Source organism: Calypte anna, chromosome 6 (assembly GCF_003957555.1).
Source record: "Calypte anna isolate BGI_N300 chromosome 6, bCalAnn1_v1.p, whole genome shotgun sequence".
Classification (NCBI taxonomy): domain Eukaryota; kingdom Metazoa; phylum Chordata; class Aves; order Apodiformes; family Trochilidae; genus Calypte; species Calypte anna.
In genome coordinates this window covers 11,935,964-11,954,532 of record NC_044252.1, presented here as the reverse complement: position 1 = coordinate 11,954,532, position 18,569 = coordinate 11,935,964, and the positions used below count along the sequence as shown (strand labels likewise).

General features: G+C 39.3%; 1 protein-coding gene across 1 annotated transcript; it reads right to left on the bottom strand.

Annotated features, from left to right (window-relative positions):
* Positions 1–316: 316 nt before the first annotated feature.
* SIRT1 (sirtuin 1) lies at positions 317–18,456 on the bottom strand. The gene is made up of 9 exons (XM_030452831.1): positions 17,964–18,456; positions 15,338–15,454; positions 13,722–13,963; positions 12,232–12,384; positions 10,965–11,112; positions 9,542–9,621; positions 5,249–5,435; positions 3,301–3,861; positions 317–2,398 (listed from the first exon to the last, which is right to left on the bottom strand). Exons 1-9 carry the CDS (start codon positions 18,442–18,444, stop codon positions 2,076–2,078), a joined length of 2,292 nt encoding a protein of 763 aa, XP_030308691.1. The 5' UTR covers positions 18,445–18,456; the 3' UTR covers positions 317–2,075.
* Positions 18,457–18,569: the final 113 nt, after the last annotated feature.

Here is an 18,569-nt window from a genome sequence, read left to right as displayed (position 1 = left end):
CTGGGGTTGGGTAGAGAAAGGGTGTTAGAGCTGTGAGGTGCTGAAATACCAGCAGAAATAAACACTTGTGTTCAGCTAATACATCTCAAGTTAATGCATGATTTAGAAGGAGAAAAGTAGTTATCTGAAGGACAATGCTGTGTTGTGGTTTAGGACGTCATTTGGCCACAGGCCAATTTATTTCTTTTTTCCCCAAAGGGACAGATTAGGGAAAAAGTAATTCACAATATAATGCCTTACATTAACTAGGGTATACCTTACTTTTCAGAGAATCTTTTTTTTTAAGATCTAACTAGAAATTGACAGAAACCTGAAATCAAATGACAATTTTTAATAGACTTTAGAACAGAGTGTACGAGTATAAAACACTGGTTTTGTATTTCAAAAGTTGAAGGAAGATAGCCAGTCATTTTAAACAGTCTTCTACAAAACATATGCCAGTAGATTACATAAAAGACACTATATACAATATAAAAGAGCAGAAAACAATCCTCACTGTAAAAATAATTTAAAACAAAGTATTTCAATTTAAAATATCTCCTATAGCACAAACTAATACATCGTGACATGCAAGTGTAAACTAAACATATTGCATTCTTTAGTGTAGCCAAATAAGAGCTGCATTAAATTTGGACAACGAGACATGCCAGCATTTTGTGATGAGTACAGGAGGCTGTTCTTAAATATTTATTAACCAATGTATCTTATGTTCAAGGAACAGCTACTATACATCTTCCAAAATGTAATAAATATTAAAGCAAAGTCTATGAATAATCTACATTGTAGAGTTCATTTGGGCCAATGTTGAAAATGTGGTTTATAGAAAAATGCTGTTTCACTTAACTACTGCACTGTGCAATTTTTACAGAATAGTTTTAAAGGCTTGGAAACAATCTGCACTTGAAGAGTAGCAACATCCAGTTTTAAGGCAGCCTAGCACTTGGATACACGATGCAATACTCTGCGTAGCTGCTTTGCTTTTAATGTGCACGGGGGAGCTAGCAGGCAGAAAATGATTTTCCCAACCTGAGATAAAAACCTCATACCAGCATGCTTCTGGGCTAGGTTACCAATCTGTTTTATCTGCCCAGTATTGTAAGCAGAGGCTCTCAACCTCTGAGTTAGTTTCTGCTTGTTTTGTTGCATCAAAAATAGAAGATCTTATCTTTTGGGGCCTTCTCACATGCTGGTAGAAACACTTCTGAACTCAGCCAAGCTTCCTCATTAGAGCTGTGGCAGTTTATCAAATGCTATTTTTAATGTAAGCTGCACTATATTTGACTTTTGTATACAAATGGAAAACTTCTATCATGGGGGATCCATTTTGTTTAAAATACCAGTATTAAAATTGCTAAGGAAGGAGCCAATGTCAACATCGCTTCATGTCCACAGGAAGTATTAAACTCAGTTATCTAAGCATTTTCACAGCACTTCTTGAGACATCTAAAAACCATAGGATTCCTCAAGTGCTCCTGTCTTGTTTCCATCTAACTATCTACTCACATTAAGTATGTCTCAAACATACAAAGTAACTGTTAAAGCAAAAAATTAGCTGCCACAGAAGGTCTTAGAAAATGCCAGTGTTTAATGACAAACTAGGCAAGAATTAAAGGTTTAGCAGAGGCATAAGAAGTTTTTAAATAAATCAAACTTGTTACAAAGCAAGAGGTGTGAAAATACCATTCTTTGGTCTAAATTAGCTGTTCCCTTTACATTAGTTTAACATTCCAATGGCTTTTTCAAAACTGTTTAAAAATAATATAAGCTGAAATTCATTAAGCAAAAATATGTATTATATACATGGTTGCCTGATCAGACAGATGAACTTAAAAGTGAACATAGTGACGATTGTTTAGATATTCCTAGTACCTTAAAAAAAAAAGTTAGTGTTGAGTGTGCAGTAATAGAATTTTATTGAAAAAGGTAAAAAACTAAGCATGAAAATCTGTTTTAGTTGTTTATAAACACTACATCCTTATGGTTTTGTTGCTCTAAATTCAGATGTAAACATTCATTCTGACATGCCAAAGCTCCTAATGCTGGTGGAGAGTTCCTGTAACCAGTCAGTCATCACTTCACAACTTGTTGCTTGAATGGTCAGTCCCTGCAGCTTCATTTGGATAAGCTGATTCATCAGCTGCAGATTCATCCAGTTCAACTCCATCTTCCCCATATCCAGGTTCCTCTTCCCTCTCAGGAGCATCCTCATCCTCTATGCCATTGTAGAACTCTTCTATCTCACTCTCATCCTCCACATCTAAGCTCTGGCTGTGACAGGAACCACTTTCACTGCTGCTGCCACAGGAGCTTGAAGATATTATGTCATCTTCAGAATCTGAGTACACCTCAGCACCGTGGAAAATATAGCGATTTGGTGGTAAAAATAGATACTGAGTACCTGAAACAGAAGTTTAAAAGTCAGTAAAAGACTAAAATTAATTATTAATGTAAGATCTTGCAGACTTCTGGTTAGAAGGTACCTGCAATATGTATTTTAATGGTGAAATGAAACTGACAAATCAGATGACATTAGAAACACATTGATTTCAGTGTGTCATGGAGAACTGCACATAAATGCTTCACTGGAAAGCTCAGCATTCCTTCTTTCCCCCCTTTTGACGCAGAAGAGCATTCTAACCTTAATGTTTAGCAGCTTTTTTTCATTGGCATATGTACTCACAGCAAGATTTCCATTGTAACAGAACTGGAACAGAGTATTGACAAAAACAGCCTTTGTTTTAGAAAGCTGCAATGTGATACCTGGCTTTTCATCCACACTGATTTTCTAGTGTGATAATATCAGGTAGGAGGCTGCATACTGGGAGGGTCTTTGGATAGTCTGAAGTTTCCTTTGAAATGTGTGCAGCCCCAGATGAGAAATTTGCTTCTCAACTCCTCTCATGCTTTATCACTGAGGTCTACAAGGGGCTGTCCTACCAAATTATGACCCGTTGTGACCAGCTTCTTAACACCTGAGGATCAAACTGATTTTTCTGAAAATGCATTTGAAAGTGTTGGAAATTGATTTATTTCATTATACTTATATTCAACCTTCTAAACTTTGACCATTTTGTGGAATATGTAATCATTGATTATAAAAAACCTATTATGAATTTAAAAAACTTTTCCTGTTGGTTTTTCCATGATGAGTTATGTGGGCACCTGTCTGGAAAAAATAATTGCCAAAACCCACTGAATCCCTCACCAGTAACTTATTTATCCCTCTAAAATAAGTCTAGGATAAACATCTTATTGGGAAAAAAAAAAAGAAGCAAAATATTGAAATTATGTAACACTTACCATCCAGCCTTTTGCTAATCTGTTCCTTTGCAGCTCTATTTACCCAGCACTTCTTCAATATTTCATTTTTTTCTTTATTTTCTCCATTGTTAGATCCATTTTCCTTCATTGTTTCAGAGTTCAGTGATTCACCAGTAGGATTTTCAGGGTTTTCTGATGATGTCTGTGTGTCCTGAAGCTTTTCCTCTGAGCAGGTCCCTTTAGTTTCTGAGGCAGGATCACAGTTTTCCACCTTACATTCAGCTGGGTGTTCTGAAGACACCACCAAAGTCTCTGGTGGAGTCATTCTTTCTGGTGAACTAGAGTCTTCTGAAATGTTTAAAGGGGTAGGTGGTAGCTCAGATGAGTGCATTTCGAGCTCCTTGTGCGTTCGTGGAGGCTTTTCTGTTATTTCTGAAAGTCTTACTGAGTTGTAGCAAAGTTTTGTATATTCACTACCTAGCCTTTGACATAATTCATTAATAATAACATCACAGTCTCCAAGAAGCTCCACGTCAAAATGTAGATGAGGCAAAGGTTCCCTATTAATTAAGATCTGAGGCACTTCATGGGGTATGGAACCTATGTACAGAAAAGAGGACTTTAAGGTAGTCACTTCAGTTTCAGTTTCAGCAGTTATCTACTAGAAAAGCTTGATTCCTCAGACCTCTCTTCATATGTTCATTTGCAACAAGACCAAAACAGATCAGGAAGAAGACAAGCAAATCTCAAATTTAACAACAACAGTTTGAGGTGCTATGGCTACTGGAGCCTACCTAGATTTTTCCCTGTTTTTTTTTTTCCAGATAAAAGTGTTACTCTATCACTGAGAAACACATCCACAGAAATACTGACTACAGCAGTGTCTGGTCAACTGTTTAAAATATTATTTAAATTATTACTGTACTGTCCTAAAGGATTCCTGTTGATTTTGTGCACTCCATTTTATATCCTTAAGTGCACAAGAATAATATACTGCTGGTAAATGCCATCCCATTAATGAGGTCAAAGTATTTCCAGTTACCATCTCCACTATATAGGGTTGCTCAACCCATTTCTGACATTCAGGCTTCCAAAACTCACTTGTTCGGTAACCTAGCATTGTTTCCTCAGATAACCACCTCATAAAATCCAGCTCTAGGCCACAGAGAGCAGTGGTTTGTGTAGTGGATCTTTATTTTCCAGTCCTTTTGTATCTCCCATCAGCCTCACCACCAGGCTCTGCCTCTGGTACAGCAGAGGATGTTATGATCAGGGCCATGGATGTGATCCCATTCCCAGTTCAGGGCAGGTGCTAAGCCTCCTTCTCAGGCTTGCATGTCAAGACAATTTCTTTAGTACTAGTAGGCCTTGCTCTCAGTAGGCAAATAAATCATCTCTCATGGTATTATCTCAGCTTTCCTGAAGAGCATTTTTCTCTAACATCCATTAGAAGAGATGCTTCTCCATTTAACTTTTAAAAGCTAAGGGTCCAGAAGGTCACACCCTACATAATGCACATGGTGTATCATTTAGTATTGGTGACTTTAAAATAATCTACAACTCAGACACCTGATGTACTTACTTGATTTTTTGTTCCTGCACTTATCTTTTTAAAGATGATTCATTTTTAAATATTTTAAGTAATTTTGAAAGCACATTGCAAGCACAAAGATAAATGAATCTCAGAACAAAGTCAAGTTTTAGGAGAATAGTCTTTCAGACTATCATTTCACTATCTTCAGATCTGCCTGGAGTGTAGAAAACCTGCTTAGAATTTGCTACTTTATTTTGCAGTTCAGCTTTACATAGGCAATCAGTTTTCAGCTTAGAAAGGTTGGACCAGGTGATCCTTAAGGTCTCTTCCAACCTGGCATTCTGTGATTAATCTAGTTTCTTCACTGAATCAAGCCAAAAGTATTTTGGAGCTCTGAACTGAGCTTCTGATGCAAATTTTTGGAAGAAAGTATCACCAGAGATAGTCACTTACTTGGAATCAGTGCTACTGGCCTTACTTTCAGTGAAGAGCCAATGACAATAAGGAGATCAACTTCATTTTTATCATACTTCATGGCACGATGGAACTGCTCAGGTAGGTTCTCTCCAAAGAACACTATGTCTGGTTTCATGATAGCAAGTGGTTGATCAGGTGGGCATCTGGGACATCTAGGTACAACCTGCATCAGAACAGCCTCTGTTACTTCAGTTCAAACCTGTGCCCAGAAAACTTCAGATTTATGCAATTCAGGTGATTTATTATAGCAAAAGACAAGGAAGTTTCAGTGATATTTCCTCATTTCATTTTTCTATTTACATACAGACAAGTACATTTCTTACTACAGCCTGCAGCAACTGCACACAGAAATACAACTTCAGCAGGAATAAAGAGGGAGTCCTCTGAAGTCCCCATGCAGATCTACAGCACAGTTCTGATCTGACAACTAAGACAAAGTCCAAAAGTCACACTCACTACCAGTGGGTAATTAACTGCTATTTGATAGGAATATATTTTTATTGGCTTAATCAGAGCAAAAACTTAAGATTTCGCTGTCAGGTTCCATTATAGGATCTGATATACACCCCCTCCTGATCAGAGAGTACACGCACAGCTTTACCTCTCTACTTTATTCTCCAAAGAGTATGTGTAGTATACACATAAAGCAACCTGGCACTGCAGCAGGTGGCTAGCAAAAGCATACAGGGCAAGGACACAGGCAAAAGCTTTTGCTTGGTCTTCATTTTAAACTTTTCCAATTCCTCCAAAAACAGAGCAGAATCCTTGTTGACAAGAGCAGGTGGCCATTAGGTTACATTTGTGGAGAAGTAGGCTGCCTTTCTTCCTGAAACTAGAGTATTTTCTGGTCTTTGGGACCTCTCTCAACCCTTTCTTATGACTTTTTCAGAGAAAAAAAGACAAGCAAGGTGAGTATGTACAGACAAGACTTCAGTAACTACTGAGCAATTTTTCTTTTGAACAGTTCAAGTTTTCTGAGCTGCAGTGTTACTATATGATATTCCAGAATAAATACAAGAGCTAAATGTAGTTACAATCCTGTACTGGTCACCATAAGCAAGTAAGTGCTATGTAAAGTTGTAACGAGATGCATGTTACCTATTGTAATTGGAAAATATATGAAAACTGACATTTAAATATATAACACCTTCCACTTGTACACAGAATATATGCAGGAAAAGTAATACAAAAGAATGTAGAAAGCTGAAATCAAAGAACAAGCTTATGGATGCCTGCACTAGGACAAAAACACAAAAGACAGTGTTCTCCATGTAAGAAAACATCACAAGTAAAAGGCCTTCCTTCAGTGTCAAAAGACCTTTCCCCCAAAATTAAGTTGTTGAACAAAGAATCCAATCCTCCTTTGATAAAACCTTGTGGGAGGGATGTGTAAGAAGCAATATGGCACAAGAACTAGGAACTGGTATGGAGTAACCCCATGCTGAAGGGAAATCAACTCAATTCCCCAAAAGGGAGCAGATGGGTGGAATGAATCCTCAACTTTTCTCCTCAGATTCCTCCTTTACATACTAGAAAGAGAGTCCATAACACACAGCTTAAACATTTCTGGAGCTGTTTACCCCTCTGTCTCTTCTGTTGATGTTAGTGATGCCTTCAGTTGGAAGCTTAAGGAGGGAAAATAAATTGCTCTGTATGAGGAGGAAGATGAAATTAAGACCTCTAATTTTTTATTTTAATAGATCAAGTGACATTACCTCTGTTTCCATCATTTCTCACGGAAGCCCAATGACCTGTGACTTAATGGATCTTTATAGAGTAACTGGTGTCTCTATCCAGATCACTTGAGTCACTGCAATAGGCCTATAAATGTGTTTCAACACTACACTACTCACCAGCTTCTCTGCTAATCCTCAGAAAGGTCGTCAGTAAGGGGGAAGATCTATTCCAAGAGCTGAAATTGATACCAAGAAGTTAAAGCTAGATAATTGGCCACTTGGTTGCCTAGGGTCCTCTTTCCCTCCAGAAGCAGCACTCCCCCCACACCCCACCACTCTGCTGATGTATTTATCTACTGAAAGAGAAGTGGAATTTCTCACTGACTATTGATGTTATCTGTATCCCAAAAACAAGACCAGTAAAAATAATGTTGGTTTAAGAATATCCAGCTGGTGCATGCTTTCCATTTCTTGGAACTTCCTGTCTCTACTACCCTTCCAGTATTTCTTGAAGCTGTCTAAAATAGTCAAAAGCAAAGCAAAAGTGCTATTAATTTAAGTGAATGACAACTGTTTTACTCAGAAGTTCTACCTGTGTGATTTATAACTGCTGCTACTTCTCATTCAGAAGGATGGTTGCTTACAGCAACCAAGAGAAAGAAGTGGCAAAAGAACAAAAGCAGCATCAAGAAATCAGTAGTTTTCTAACAGATTATCACAAACAATTCGAAGTCTATAAAATGTTGAAAGAAAATCCTGGCAGAAGGATGCTAGCTAGACTCACTGCCTTTTGCAGCACTTAAAACTTACCAGGAGATGGACCAGAGGAAAGGAAAGGGAGTGCTTCTAGGGGAAACTGAGAACTTGGGGCCATGTACAACTGAATATTCAAATAGTGGAGGATGGGAGACTAGGAACTGGACTGTCTACAGGGATCCAGGTGTCAAAATCATTTTTGTGAAGAGGACTTGTTAGAGAACAAAGCTGTTAAAATAGTGCTTTGTTTTGTAAGTACAGGAGAGGTTTCTTTTGATACCTAAGCAACCAAATTCAGTATTCCAGAGAGGCAGCAGAAAAAGAAACTGTGTAGAACTGGTTTGGGAAATGCAGACTATGGAATAAAGATAATGATGGCAAATAGTACAATTTGGGGGTTTTGAGGCAGAAGGGAGGAAGGATGTATTTTCTTACAACAGTGCCATTTCTTGTGTTGAAATTATATTTGGCAATAACCATGTTTATTTTGCAGTTTTGCCAGCCCTGGAAAGATACACCTGGTAATAGTACTGTATGATTAGGGCTGAGAGTGGGAAAAGCTCCTTTAGTTTCATCTTAGGAGTAAGAACCCTCTTTGTTCTCATTATTCAGAGTGTTGCTGCAGGCTTCTTCTCTCCACACTTCCATTACTGACCATGAGTAGGGATGGGCCATAAGGGCAGAAGTTTGGTTCTGCATGTGAACATAGAACAATTCAAGTGTTTCTTGGAAAGGATGCCTGACCCCAACAATCAAACCAGAAAATTCCAGAATGCTTAAGAGTGGTTGTTTAGAAGAAAAAAAACTAATGTCTAACCAGCTGGCTTTGAAGATAAAGGAACAGCAAACATCTGTAAGATAAAAAGTTCTCAAAAATAGTATTCTTAATAGCAAAGCAAATCAGAATTCATATTCAGTATTTCTGTGTTACAAGGCTTCAGGCTTAGACAAGTTCACATTTCTTAAAACTTTAAGTAAAACATCTCTCCTGAAAGGCTTTCATCAAGTTTCATTTCAAATGTAATATCTGAAAAATCTACATTTCTTCTGTGTTTTTCCATCTAAAGCTGCAACTGTGGACTCTAAGCATTTATCAAAAACACATGAGCCTGCAGGAAAAAGTCTTCCATTTGTATAAATGAGATCCTTTTGATCAGACAGTTATCATCTATGTTCCTTCAAAGGAAGGGGAAGAACAAAAAGGTTGCCAAAGGTTCGTCTGCTCTGACAGAGCAAAACCAGCCCCAGTCTTGGCTCTGGGTGTTTCATGCCCAGATGTGGGGAGTTCAGAATATGAAATATTTCAGAAATCCTAGAAAGCCCATGTCAGACATCTCATTTGATCCTCTTCCTTGCTCAGAGGCATTTGATCTGCATTTGCAGTTTCTCCATGTATCACCTACTGCTTAAGCATATTTTTAACGTACGTAAGTGCTCAAAGAGTGGTCAGTGTTATAAAGAAGCTAAAAATGCTTTCTCAGGGTGCCTCTGAGCTCAGATTAACTTAAATGTGGTATAAATCCAACTTTCTACTTACCATTTTAACCTCTACTTTTTTCAGAGGTGCCATTAAAATGCACTCTTGGGGTTTCATTCTGCTTTTTCCCATGACCTAACTTCTGTAATACAGTATTTGAGTATACTTTTAAGTACTAGGGGAAAAGCTACAATACAGATAGGTGCTTTTATGAAATTCCTGAAGCAATAAGTAGCCTTTTAAAAGCATATCTTTTAAGCAATCCAAGGGTGGTGTTTTGCTGTTTGTTTTTTTTTTTTTGCTTGTTTGTTTCAAAAGTTACTTATTAGAAAGCTGCAGAGAGTTAAAGTAAATTTTTACCTGATTGAAAATATCTCTTCGAACAACTTCACAATCAACTTTGTATTTACAGATCAGGCAGGAAGCTGTGGCAAAGGAACCTGAGGGGAAAAACCCATACGGTAGAAATAAGGATTTATAGTCATTCAGATTTGGTCTTTTTGCCCAAGCTGTTTTGCCATAAAGGCTGTTATTTTGCAGTGCTATAAAATCAGTCATTGAAAACCAATTTAAAATTAAGATATTTGTAGCACTAAAAGTAGCTCAAGATGTTAGTCAGCAGAAATCTTGCTTTAGGATTAGGATATACCACATGCACGTCAACACAAATTAGTGTCCTGTCATTCCTCCAAGTTGTGCAAGTGTGTACCAGGAGGGAAGAACAGACCCTTCCCTTTCCTTCACCCAGTGAACAGTTGTGCTAACAGCAGTGGCAGGACATAAACCTACATGAACTCAAGAAACTGTAGTTATCAAAAGCCAAAATGCATGACACATCAAGGACAAATGGAAACCAACACTAGGTGTGGGCTGTTGGACAGTTAGGATTCAATTGTGTGCTGTTTGGCAACCATGACAGGACACAATGCTTGGTTTGAATAAAAAAAATTGCCAGACCTGGCACTGAGCTAAGCTTTCTAGATAAAGATGCCTATTGAGTTTTCACCTGGAACAGGTGGAATTAGGCTTTACGAACATGCCAGCACTGGTTTAAAGCCATTTATTTGCTGGAAGTCAACTAAATGATGCAAATGTGCACTTAGGAGCTCATTTTCTGCATCTTTTCCTTAAAAATGGATCCTTGGCCTTTTAGCTTGATATCTGCAAGTTCTTGGGAATGGAAAGCATATGAAGCAACTAATTAAGAGATTCCTTTTAATTTGGTATCACTATTACAGAATGTGTATGAGACTGAAGATGAAACAAGATGATCTTCACTTCAACTGAACTGGTGAGTAATCTACAATGTTCTACTCGTGAGGTAAAGTCACTGAAGTGTCAGGATATTTTAAGATTTCAATGGAACACATTCTAAGTAAAGAATCAGGTAACAGCCCAACTCCATTTCCTTGACAGTGAACCCAGGCAAAGGCTGCTTTCCACACTAGGTTTTCATACATTAATATAAAGAGGCACCAAATATATTTTAAAAGTTAAGGTCTAGGCTTGTGTGAACCTTCATCTACACTGATACACACAGTGACCACAACTTCTGAAGCATAATTTCTGAAAGAGGTACTCCCACTTGAAGCACTTCTGATTTAAATACTTAAGCTATCAAAAAAAAAAATTCCAACATTTAAAAAGCAGAATATTTTCAAGAGATACAAATTCAAGAAAAAAACCCAACTCATTAATCCCAATAGTGCTTACCTTGCCACATACGCCAGTAAAAGTAATTCCCACCCATAAAATAAGTAAAACTAAAACCAAACCCACTAACCATGACACTGTATTATCCTTTGGATTCCTGCGACCTGTTCCAGTGTGTCTATGTTCTGAGTATAGTTGCGAAGTAGCTTTCCTTCTTTATCCATCAAAGCTATGAACTTGTGACACAGAGATGGCTGGAATTGTCCTGGATAGATTTCCTACAGAATTCAGAAGCATGTTAGAAAGTGTAAATGGATACACAATGTCTCTATTCCAACTCCAGCAACTCACACAGAGATAAATATTGTCAGTAATAATGGTGTCAGCAGTGAATATTGTCACTCCTTTTGCATTTTGCCACTTCTCTCTGATCCAACTCTTCTTTTGATAGCTGAGGTTCTGATCGTGTCAGGATGATTTGTTCCAGGCAAAACTGGTATTTTGGTTTTGACAACTATGAAACAAGAAATTTTTTTTCCTATGTGTGAAGTAACCTGAGTATCTTTTATTGGAGGTTTAACTGCAGTTAATTTGGAGGAATTTGGATTTTGGTCTTTTGGTTGGAGATAAGCAGGTTTTGCCCCTCAGCACTATCAGCAGCCACTCCTAAAAGATGGAAAAAGGTCATTGGTTGTAAGGGGGGAAGACAGGCAGTACTCAGACCAGCTTTGCCTATTTAGCTGGTTACAACAGTCATCAAATTAAACCCACATGGTTTAGCAGAGCAGTTCCACTGTGCCTGATAAATGCTTTGCCATTCCATTAGATGTACAGGCAGGCTTCAAGTAAGTTGGGTTTGTTTGTTTGTTTGCTGAGATTTTTTTTTTTAAATATTAAAAAAACCAAAGAAATGAGTATACCAATGAGCATGAAAATACATGTTTGTATTGGGATAGCAGGCTTTTGGAGAAAAGTTTGATCAAATAACTATGAGTTTTTCTTTATCCTCCCTGAAATTACAGACTTAGTCTGGAATGCTTGTATATATATATATAACCTCCCACGAACAGTAAAAATAAGCTTAAAAAAAAAAGATAATTTGTTAATTATTAAATATTTCCAGTAAGGCTAATCTGTGGTTGCATACAATGACTGAATACCACTGAGGATATGAAATGGATAACTGCAACTCTCTCCTGTCAAGGAGAGAGTTACTATGGCACTGAATGTGGTCTCTCATTCAGTAAATTCAGTATATTAACATTTTTTTTAAAGCTTGTTTGAAAAAAAAAAAAAAGATACCATTTTGGTGCAGAATAGTTGTATTATCTGATTTATGCATTTAATATTGTCAACTGCATTCACTGCCCAAGGTAAGACCTATTGGAAAACCATACCTTTGCAAACTTAAAAAATGGCCTGGGATCCTTTCTGAAGTACTCTATATCAAACATTGCTTGAGGATCTGGAAGGTCTGGGAAGTCTACAGCAAGGCGTGCATAGATGCCATCTCTTGATCTGAAGTCAGGTATTCCACAAGACACAGACACCTGAAATATATTTTCGCATCTGAAATAAGCAAAACTTCACATTTGGATATAAAGAGTTATGATACAAACTACTGGGAAAACCACATTCCTGTATGCTCACACTGTTCAGAGACATCAAGAACAAAACCAGTCTGGGTTCTCTCTATTTATTTACTTTTTCTTATTTTTAAATTTAAAAAAAAAAATTTTTTTAGACTAATACAACGATTCCCAAATCACATGCAGGAGAAACACCACAGAAACAGATTGAGAACTGGACAAAAAAGCCCTTTAGTACAATTGGTACACGCAGACCGTAACAGGACACCAGAACTTAACTTTTACTCCTGTAAATTTTGTAAGTGAACAAAAATCTAAAATACCACTGCATTAAATGTGATTAGTAGGTGCTCCTTGATCTACCAACTTAGGACTGGGCAAGATGGTTGATTTTTTTTTTTTCCACATGCTAGTACAGTAAAGGAATAGATTCTTACTTTTGGTTAATAAACCCCTTTTGATAGAAAAACATTGTTTGTCAAAGCTTTGTAGCAGTCAATAAAGACAAAAATTTATTGTCTCTGACTACCCAAGAAAACAATGGGAAAAGGAGAAGCAGCTGTTTGCTAGTAATGAGAGAGCAAGCAAGACTGGGGGCAGAAGTGGCTGTGCTTTTCTAACAGGCAAATCTGATTTACTCACACCCCTGAGTTTGAACAGCAGAGGCAAAAAATTATTGACTTTGTATCAGGATCTGGTACAGTGATATAAAGCCACAAATGTACAGGAGTTTTAAAATCTTCTTAAGTAAAACAGCAAGTCATCTTATTGCAGCATATTAAAAATAAAATTCTTATTTTATTAAAAGTAAGAATAAAACTCAGCCTGCCAAAACCTAATCAAATTTTTCTTGTAATTCTCCCTCCTGACCCTTTTTTTTTCAAGTCTGATCCTTTTAGTCTCTCTAGCTCCATCAGGTATTTCAAGAGACATCTGGTATTCTGTTTACAAAATCATTACCTTTGTTTCAAATGAAAAAATTACTAGGAAAATGTTCTGTAACAGGCAGATATGATCTTATTCCAGAACTATTTTGCATGGAAGCAACTGCTTAAGAGTTTAAATCTTAAAGATTTTAAGAATTTTCCTATAAAAAGAGATATCCTGTAATTTCCCACTCAAGCTGCTGTTTTGCAGTGTGCATTGTTCTAGTGGACAGTTGTGCTGTCTTCCCATGTAGCACAATTGCTTAATGACAGGCTTTGCCAGGGTCACATCACCTACCTGCATGCTGTAAAGAGCTGGACAAGTATTTACCCAGCTGGCTATACATTCTCTGTCACTGCAGCAATACGTACCCCAGCGCCAGTCAAGACCATTATTTTTTTGCATTCTTGTAGAAGTTTCACAGCATCATCTATAGTATTAATATCTTTTCGTTTTTTTCTTTTTGGTGGTTCTGAAAGAATGTTTATAACAATTTGCCACAGTGTCATATCATCCAGTTCTGGTGGGGGGATTGTTTCTGGTAGCAGGTCTTTCAGAATTGTCCGTGGGTCGGTACCTAACATGAGATGCTGCTGAACAAAAGTGTAGGGACCTAAGAAAATTAAAAAATATAAAGATTTAAAATTGATTTAGGTACTTCAGATCATTATGATAATCACATATAGTAATGCTTGCTACTAAAACCTTATTAATTTAATTTAATGCTTTGTTTATCAAAACCCCTGCATGTTTTGGTCTAAATTGTGAAGTGACAGTATAGCTATAGGGTTTTTACTTATTTATTAGTATTTTATGTTAACGCATGAAAGACTTCATAGGAAGTCAGTCAAGGCAGAGATCCCACTTCATAACTAACTTGATAGCTCTTGAGATATTCACAAGGTATCTCCACTTTAGGGCTGCATTTGTGTATTTCCAATATTCTGTAATGTATTTACAGTAGTTAGCTGAAGAGAAAACAAACCTGCATATAATTTCTAGACACATTATCAAATTGAAGAGACAAATAGGGCCCACCAGTCCATGGATTTTGTTGTTCTTTGATTGTCTAGCACTAATGATTTCAGTCATGACCTCCTGAAGCTATCAAATCGATATTTCCAGAAACACTTGAGAATAGGGCAGTAGAAGAAAAATAAATAAATCTCAAGCAGCTAAACTAAGACAACCCAAATAGCTATCAGTAAAGCTGGCTACAATACATATAAAGAAAAAAATGTTACAGGTTTAACCCAAAGGTGCCATCAGTGATCCTGTAATCAGCTGAGACAACATACGGGCAGAGTTTAAGTGGAATACTGTGTTGTCATAATGTGTTTTCTTCCTGCTTTTCTTATCAATACTGGCAAAATGAACACTGTGGTATTACCACACCTGTGTGAGCAAGACAAAAGGCCTCAAGTCCCAGACTTACTGTGCCCTGGAGGCCACTGTCCCACACAGGTCACCAGTGACCTCAGCAATTGCCTTGCCTCTGTTTGAGGCAGGAACTTTATCCCAAGTTCCTAACTGCCATGCTGGACATACCTGTTGCTAACATGCAGTTCATGTGATGATGAATACTTCCCAAACAGATTTAACACTTAGGACAGTGAGCCCTACTGACTGGCTAAAGCCATACAAGAACCATCTTGTTCCTTAAAGAATTAATACTGAGTAAAATAGGCTATGAATATGTCATAAATCTGTTGAGTTTAGTGAGTCTGTGTGTATACTTTTAACATGGACCACAGCAAGATTTCTACACAAAAAAAAAAAGGCACTGACAAGTTTTAATCAAAATACAGTAAGTATAAGGAGGTTAATTTTTTAAACTCCTTCAATAACATATAGAATACAGCCAACAACTCTAAGATGCTCAAAAGCAGTAAGTTTTTTGCAACAGAAGAAATAATTTAAAGACTGGGAAGAGTTAAGTAACTGTTCAATAGTAAGCAGCATCTAAGAACATTATATAGGCTTCTACCTATGCGTGGTCTTGGGGTCCAATCACTAGAACTTGCATGTGAGGCTCTGTCATCTTCATCACTATCACAGGAGTGGAAACCATTGGCTATGATTTCATCACTGAAAAGGAAGTTATCTGTAAGACAGTACAACAACAACAGATTACACTTGAGCCTAACGGTACAGACCTGTATTTAAATGTACTATAAAACCTGAAATGGTGTAAGCTGATTGCAATGAGTTGCAAATAGGCAGTTTCATCACTTAAACACAGAAAATCTCTACCTTTGAGTTACAGATATGCTTTCAAGCCTTCAGCAGATGCAATGCAGGATTTGCTATCTTAACGCCAGGCTTCGGTGGGCTGGACGTAAGATTTTCATCCTGGTGTTTGGCATTAAGGATTTTGTATTAAAAAAAAAAAATCCCAATGTTTTAAAAGTAAAATTAAAATGTCCTTTCCCTTACAATTTTCATCTCATTCTGCTTACTGAGAAACTGGCTAAAATGAAAACGTGTCACCATTTACAGACCAATCTTTGACTAGGCTTTAAGAGCACAACATTTAAAAACATTTTAAAAAGAAACCCATAGATCCAGATTTGGATACAAGGAAGTTACAGAATGCTGTGAGCCTGTCACTTTGCAGCTGAGCTGCGGAAGGTGGCCACATACACACTGCTATGGTTTTTCAGTTATGACAGAAGATGTGCTGCCTTGAACCACCTTTGCTAAGTTTCTCTCACTCATTTTGCCCTGCAGCTGCCTTTACTTCAGCTGAGCCCATGGCCCTAAGGAACTCATAACTTTATCATGTATCCAGATGAAAATGCCCAAAGAACGAGATGCTTGTCTTAAGAGTGTACATTGCTAAGCTAGCATTTCAGGGAAAAGCTAGTTTTTAACCTGAGTGGCTTACTAGAATACAGACTACTGAATTTGTATTCTCTTTAGTTAGACACAGCAGCTGTAGCCTTATCTGTTGAAAATCTGAGACTATGAACAAAGGACAAGTTTCAGTCACACTCTCTAAAGCCAAGACTCACTCCAATTTCTGATTTAATGAACTCCTCCAGCATTTTAGCTAACTACTTCTCTTCACTCTTAAATTAAAAAAAACACAAAACACCATTTTTTTATTCAGAGATTGTGTTGTCCTGTTCTTTCCCTTGTTGGCATAAGTACTTTATTCTGTTAGAACAGAAAGATGGAGGGGACAGAAATTTGCTTTTTTTTGTATTTTCTGTCTTGTTCTTCTGAGACCAGAGTTTTACCATATCTATTTCTTATTTATCTACATACGTACAGCATTTCACTTCCACCTCATTATGCATGAATTCAGTGAATATATTATATAAAAATCATTATGAAGAATAAAAAAAGTTGATGAGTTCACAGCAGTGAATGCAAGCTGCAAGTTTTATGAAACTGACCTTTATGTCTATTGTATAAAGACTGAAAGCTTAGACTAGTCCTATACAGGTCACGTTGTCTTGGACTGAAGAAACACTGTGACAAATATGAGCAGGCTAAGGTAACAGTTCCAATTGTAACACTCCTGGGGTATTCCTTCCTTTCCTCAAGGGGACTAAAGGGAATGTTTGCCAGACCTAAGCAGCCTAAAGGAAAACATGCCTCTGGATCTGAGTAACATCAGCAAAAAGGCTTCATATAAGGCACGGACTGGTAAATCCTTGGCTTTACTCTTCTGCTGTTCCAAGTTGTTAAATACAGTGGCTGTTCCAAACATACCATAGTGCCTTTTGGAAAGCTTCAGGACAGGCAAAAAATTTCCTCTAGTTTTACTACTGAAGTTTAAAGCAAAAAATCTTTAACTTCATTCTAGGATAAAATATAAAGATTGACTGGCAGAATGCAGTACCATGTACCTTTTAATAAGTCTTCCCAATCTTCTTAAAAAACAAAAGTAACTGAGCAGCCCAACTCACTACCTATTGTTTGACCAATGCAATGCACAGTACTTTCATACTAGTACTGCCCCATCAGTATGCTGCACACATGGTCTGCAAGAAAACTTCTTACAGTTTAGTTTTCTGCCACAGTCACTGAAATCCTAACGAGAACTGTAACTTGAAGTTTTCTAAAGAATTTGTCAAGGCTGCTGCTGTGCAAGTTCTCGAAAAACAAACAAACAAAAAAACACAGCAGAAATTGTGAAAAGAAGAGAGGGCTTACAGTTTTTCGTTTTTAATAACTTGTCAGCAACACAGCAAAACTAATGCTTTCAGAAATGACAGCCGAGTCGATCTCCTTCTACAAAGCACAGCACAAGAAACAAGAGGCTTTGACAAGGACTGATTAGAATTAGAATTGATGAGGTTTAGACAGATCGATGCAGCAGCTCGCTTGAGTTTGCATTCAGCGTTCTGCAAGGATCGGGGCACGGCGGGTGCTTGGGTGACCAACCCACGGAGCACCCGCGCGATTCTTGGGGCCCTCGCTCTCCCCGGGGCCGGCACAGGCGAACGGCGACCCCGCTCGGAGGGACGCGGCCCGTGGGGCTGGCGCCGGCTGCAGCGGCCGCGGCGAGGTCCCCGCGGAGGGACCGGCCCGCGGCCTGCGGTGGGGGCCGAGCGGAAGGGGAGGAGGGGGTGGGAGGAGGAAGGGAAGAGAAGGGTCCTCACCGGGATGCGGGTCCGACGCCTCGGCCGCCCCGTTTGAACACTGCGCTCGCCTGCAGCCAATGGCCGCCTCCGCCGCGTCTCCGCCGGGCGCCGCCTCCGCCCCCTCCCCCCGGCCCCGCTGCCGCGGATGCGGCTCCGCCCGGGGCAGGCCCCGCAGCCCGGCCCTATTGTCCGCGCCGCTCCAGACCGCCGCCGTCGCCTCATCGTCGTCGTCGTCTTCCTCCTCCTCCGCCCGGCCGCCGCCAAAAGCGGTCACGGCCGTCGCCTCACCCGGCGGCTCGGGCGCCGCAGCGGCGGCGGCGGGCGGCGGCCCCGCGCTCCGGTCCGGGCGTTGGAGGGGCGCCGCGCCCCTCCCGCAGCCGCCGTCTTCCGAGTCCAGGCGCTGGCGCTTGGGAGCGGGCTCGGCGGGCTCGGCGCTCTCAGCCGCACCGGCGGGGCCGCCGTCGCGCGGACGGAGGAGCGGAGTGTCCTCGTCCGCCATCTTGGAGCAGCAACCGCCGCCCCCTCCTCCTCCCCCGCCCGCCCTGCGCAGCGGCGCCTCCGCCGCGGCCCCCTCCCCTCCCCCACCCCAGGGAGCGATTTAAACCCGGCACGTGACCGCGCCGC

Coding starts and splice junctions, on each gene's coding strand:
- SIRT1 (XM_030452831.1), bottom strand. CDS start 18,444: ATGGCGGACGAGGACACTCCGCTCCTCCGTCCGCGCGACGGCGGCCCC. Junction 9,622..10,964: donor AAGGATAATACAGTGTCATG/GTTAGTGGGTTT, acceptor TTTTCCCCTCAG/GTTCCTTTGCCACAGCTTCC. Junction 5,436..9,541: donor GAAGAGATATTTTCAATCAG/GTAAAAATTTAC, acceptor GTTCTGATGCAG/GTTGTACCTAGATGTCCCAG.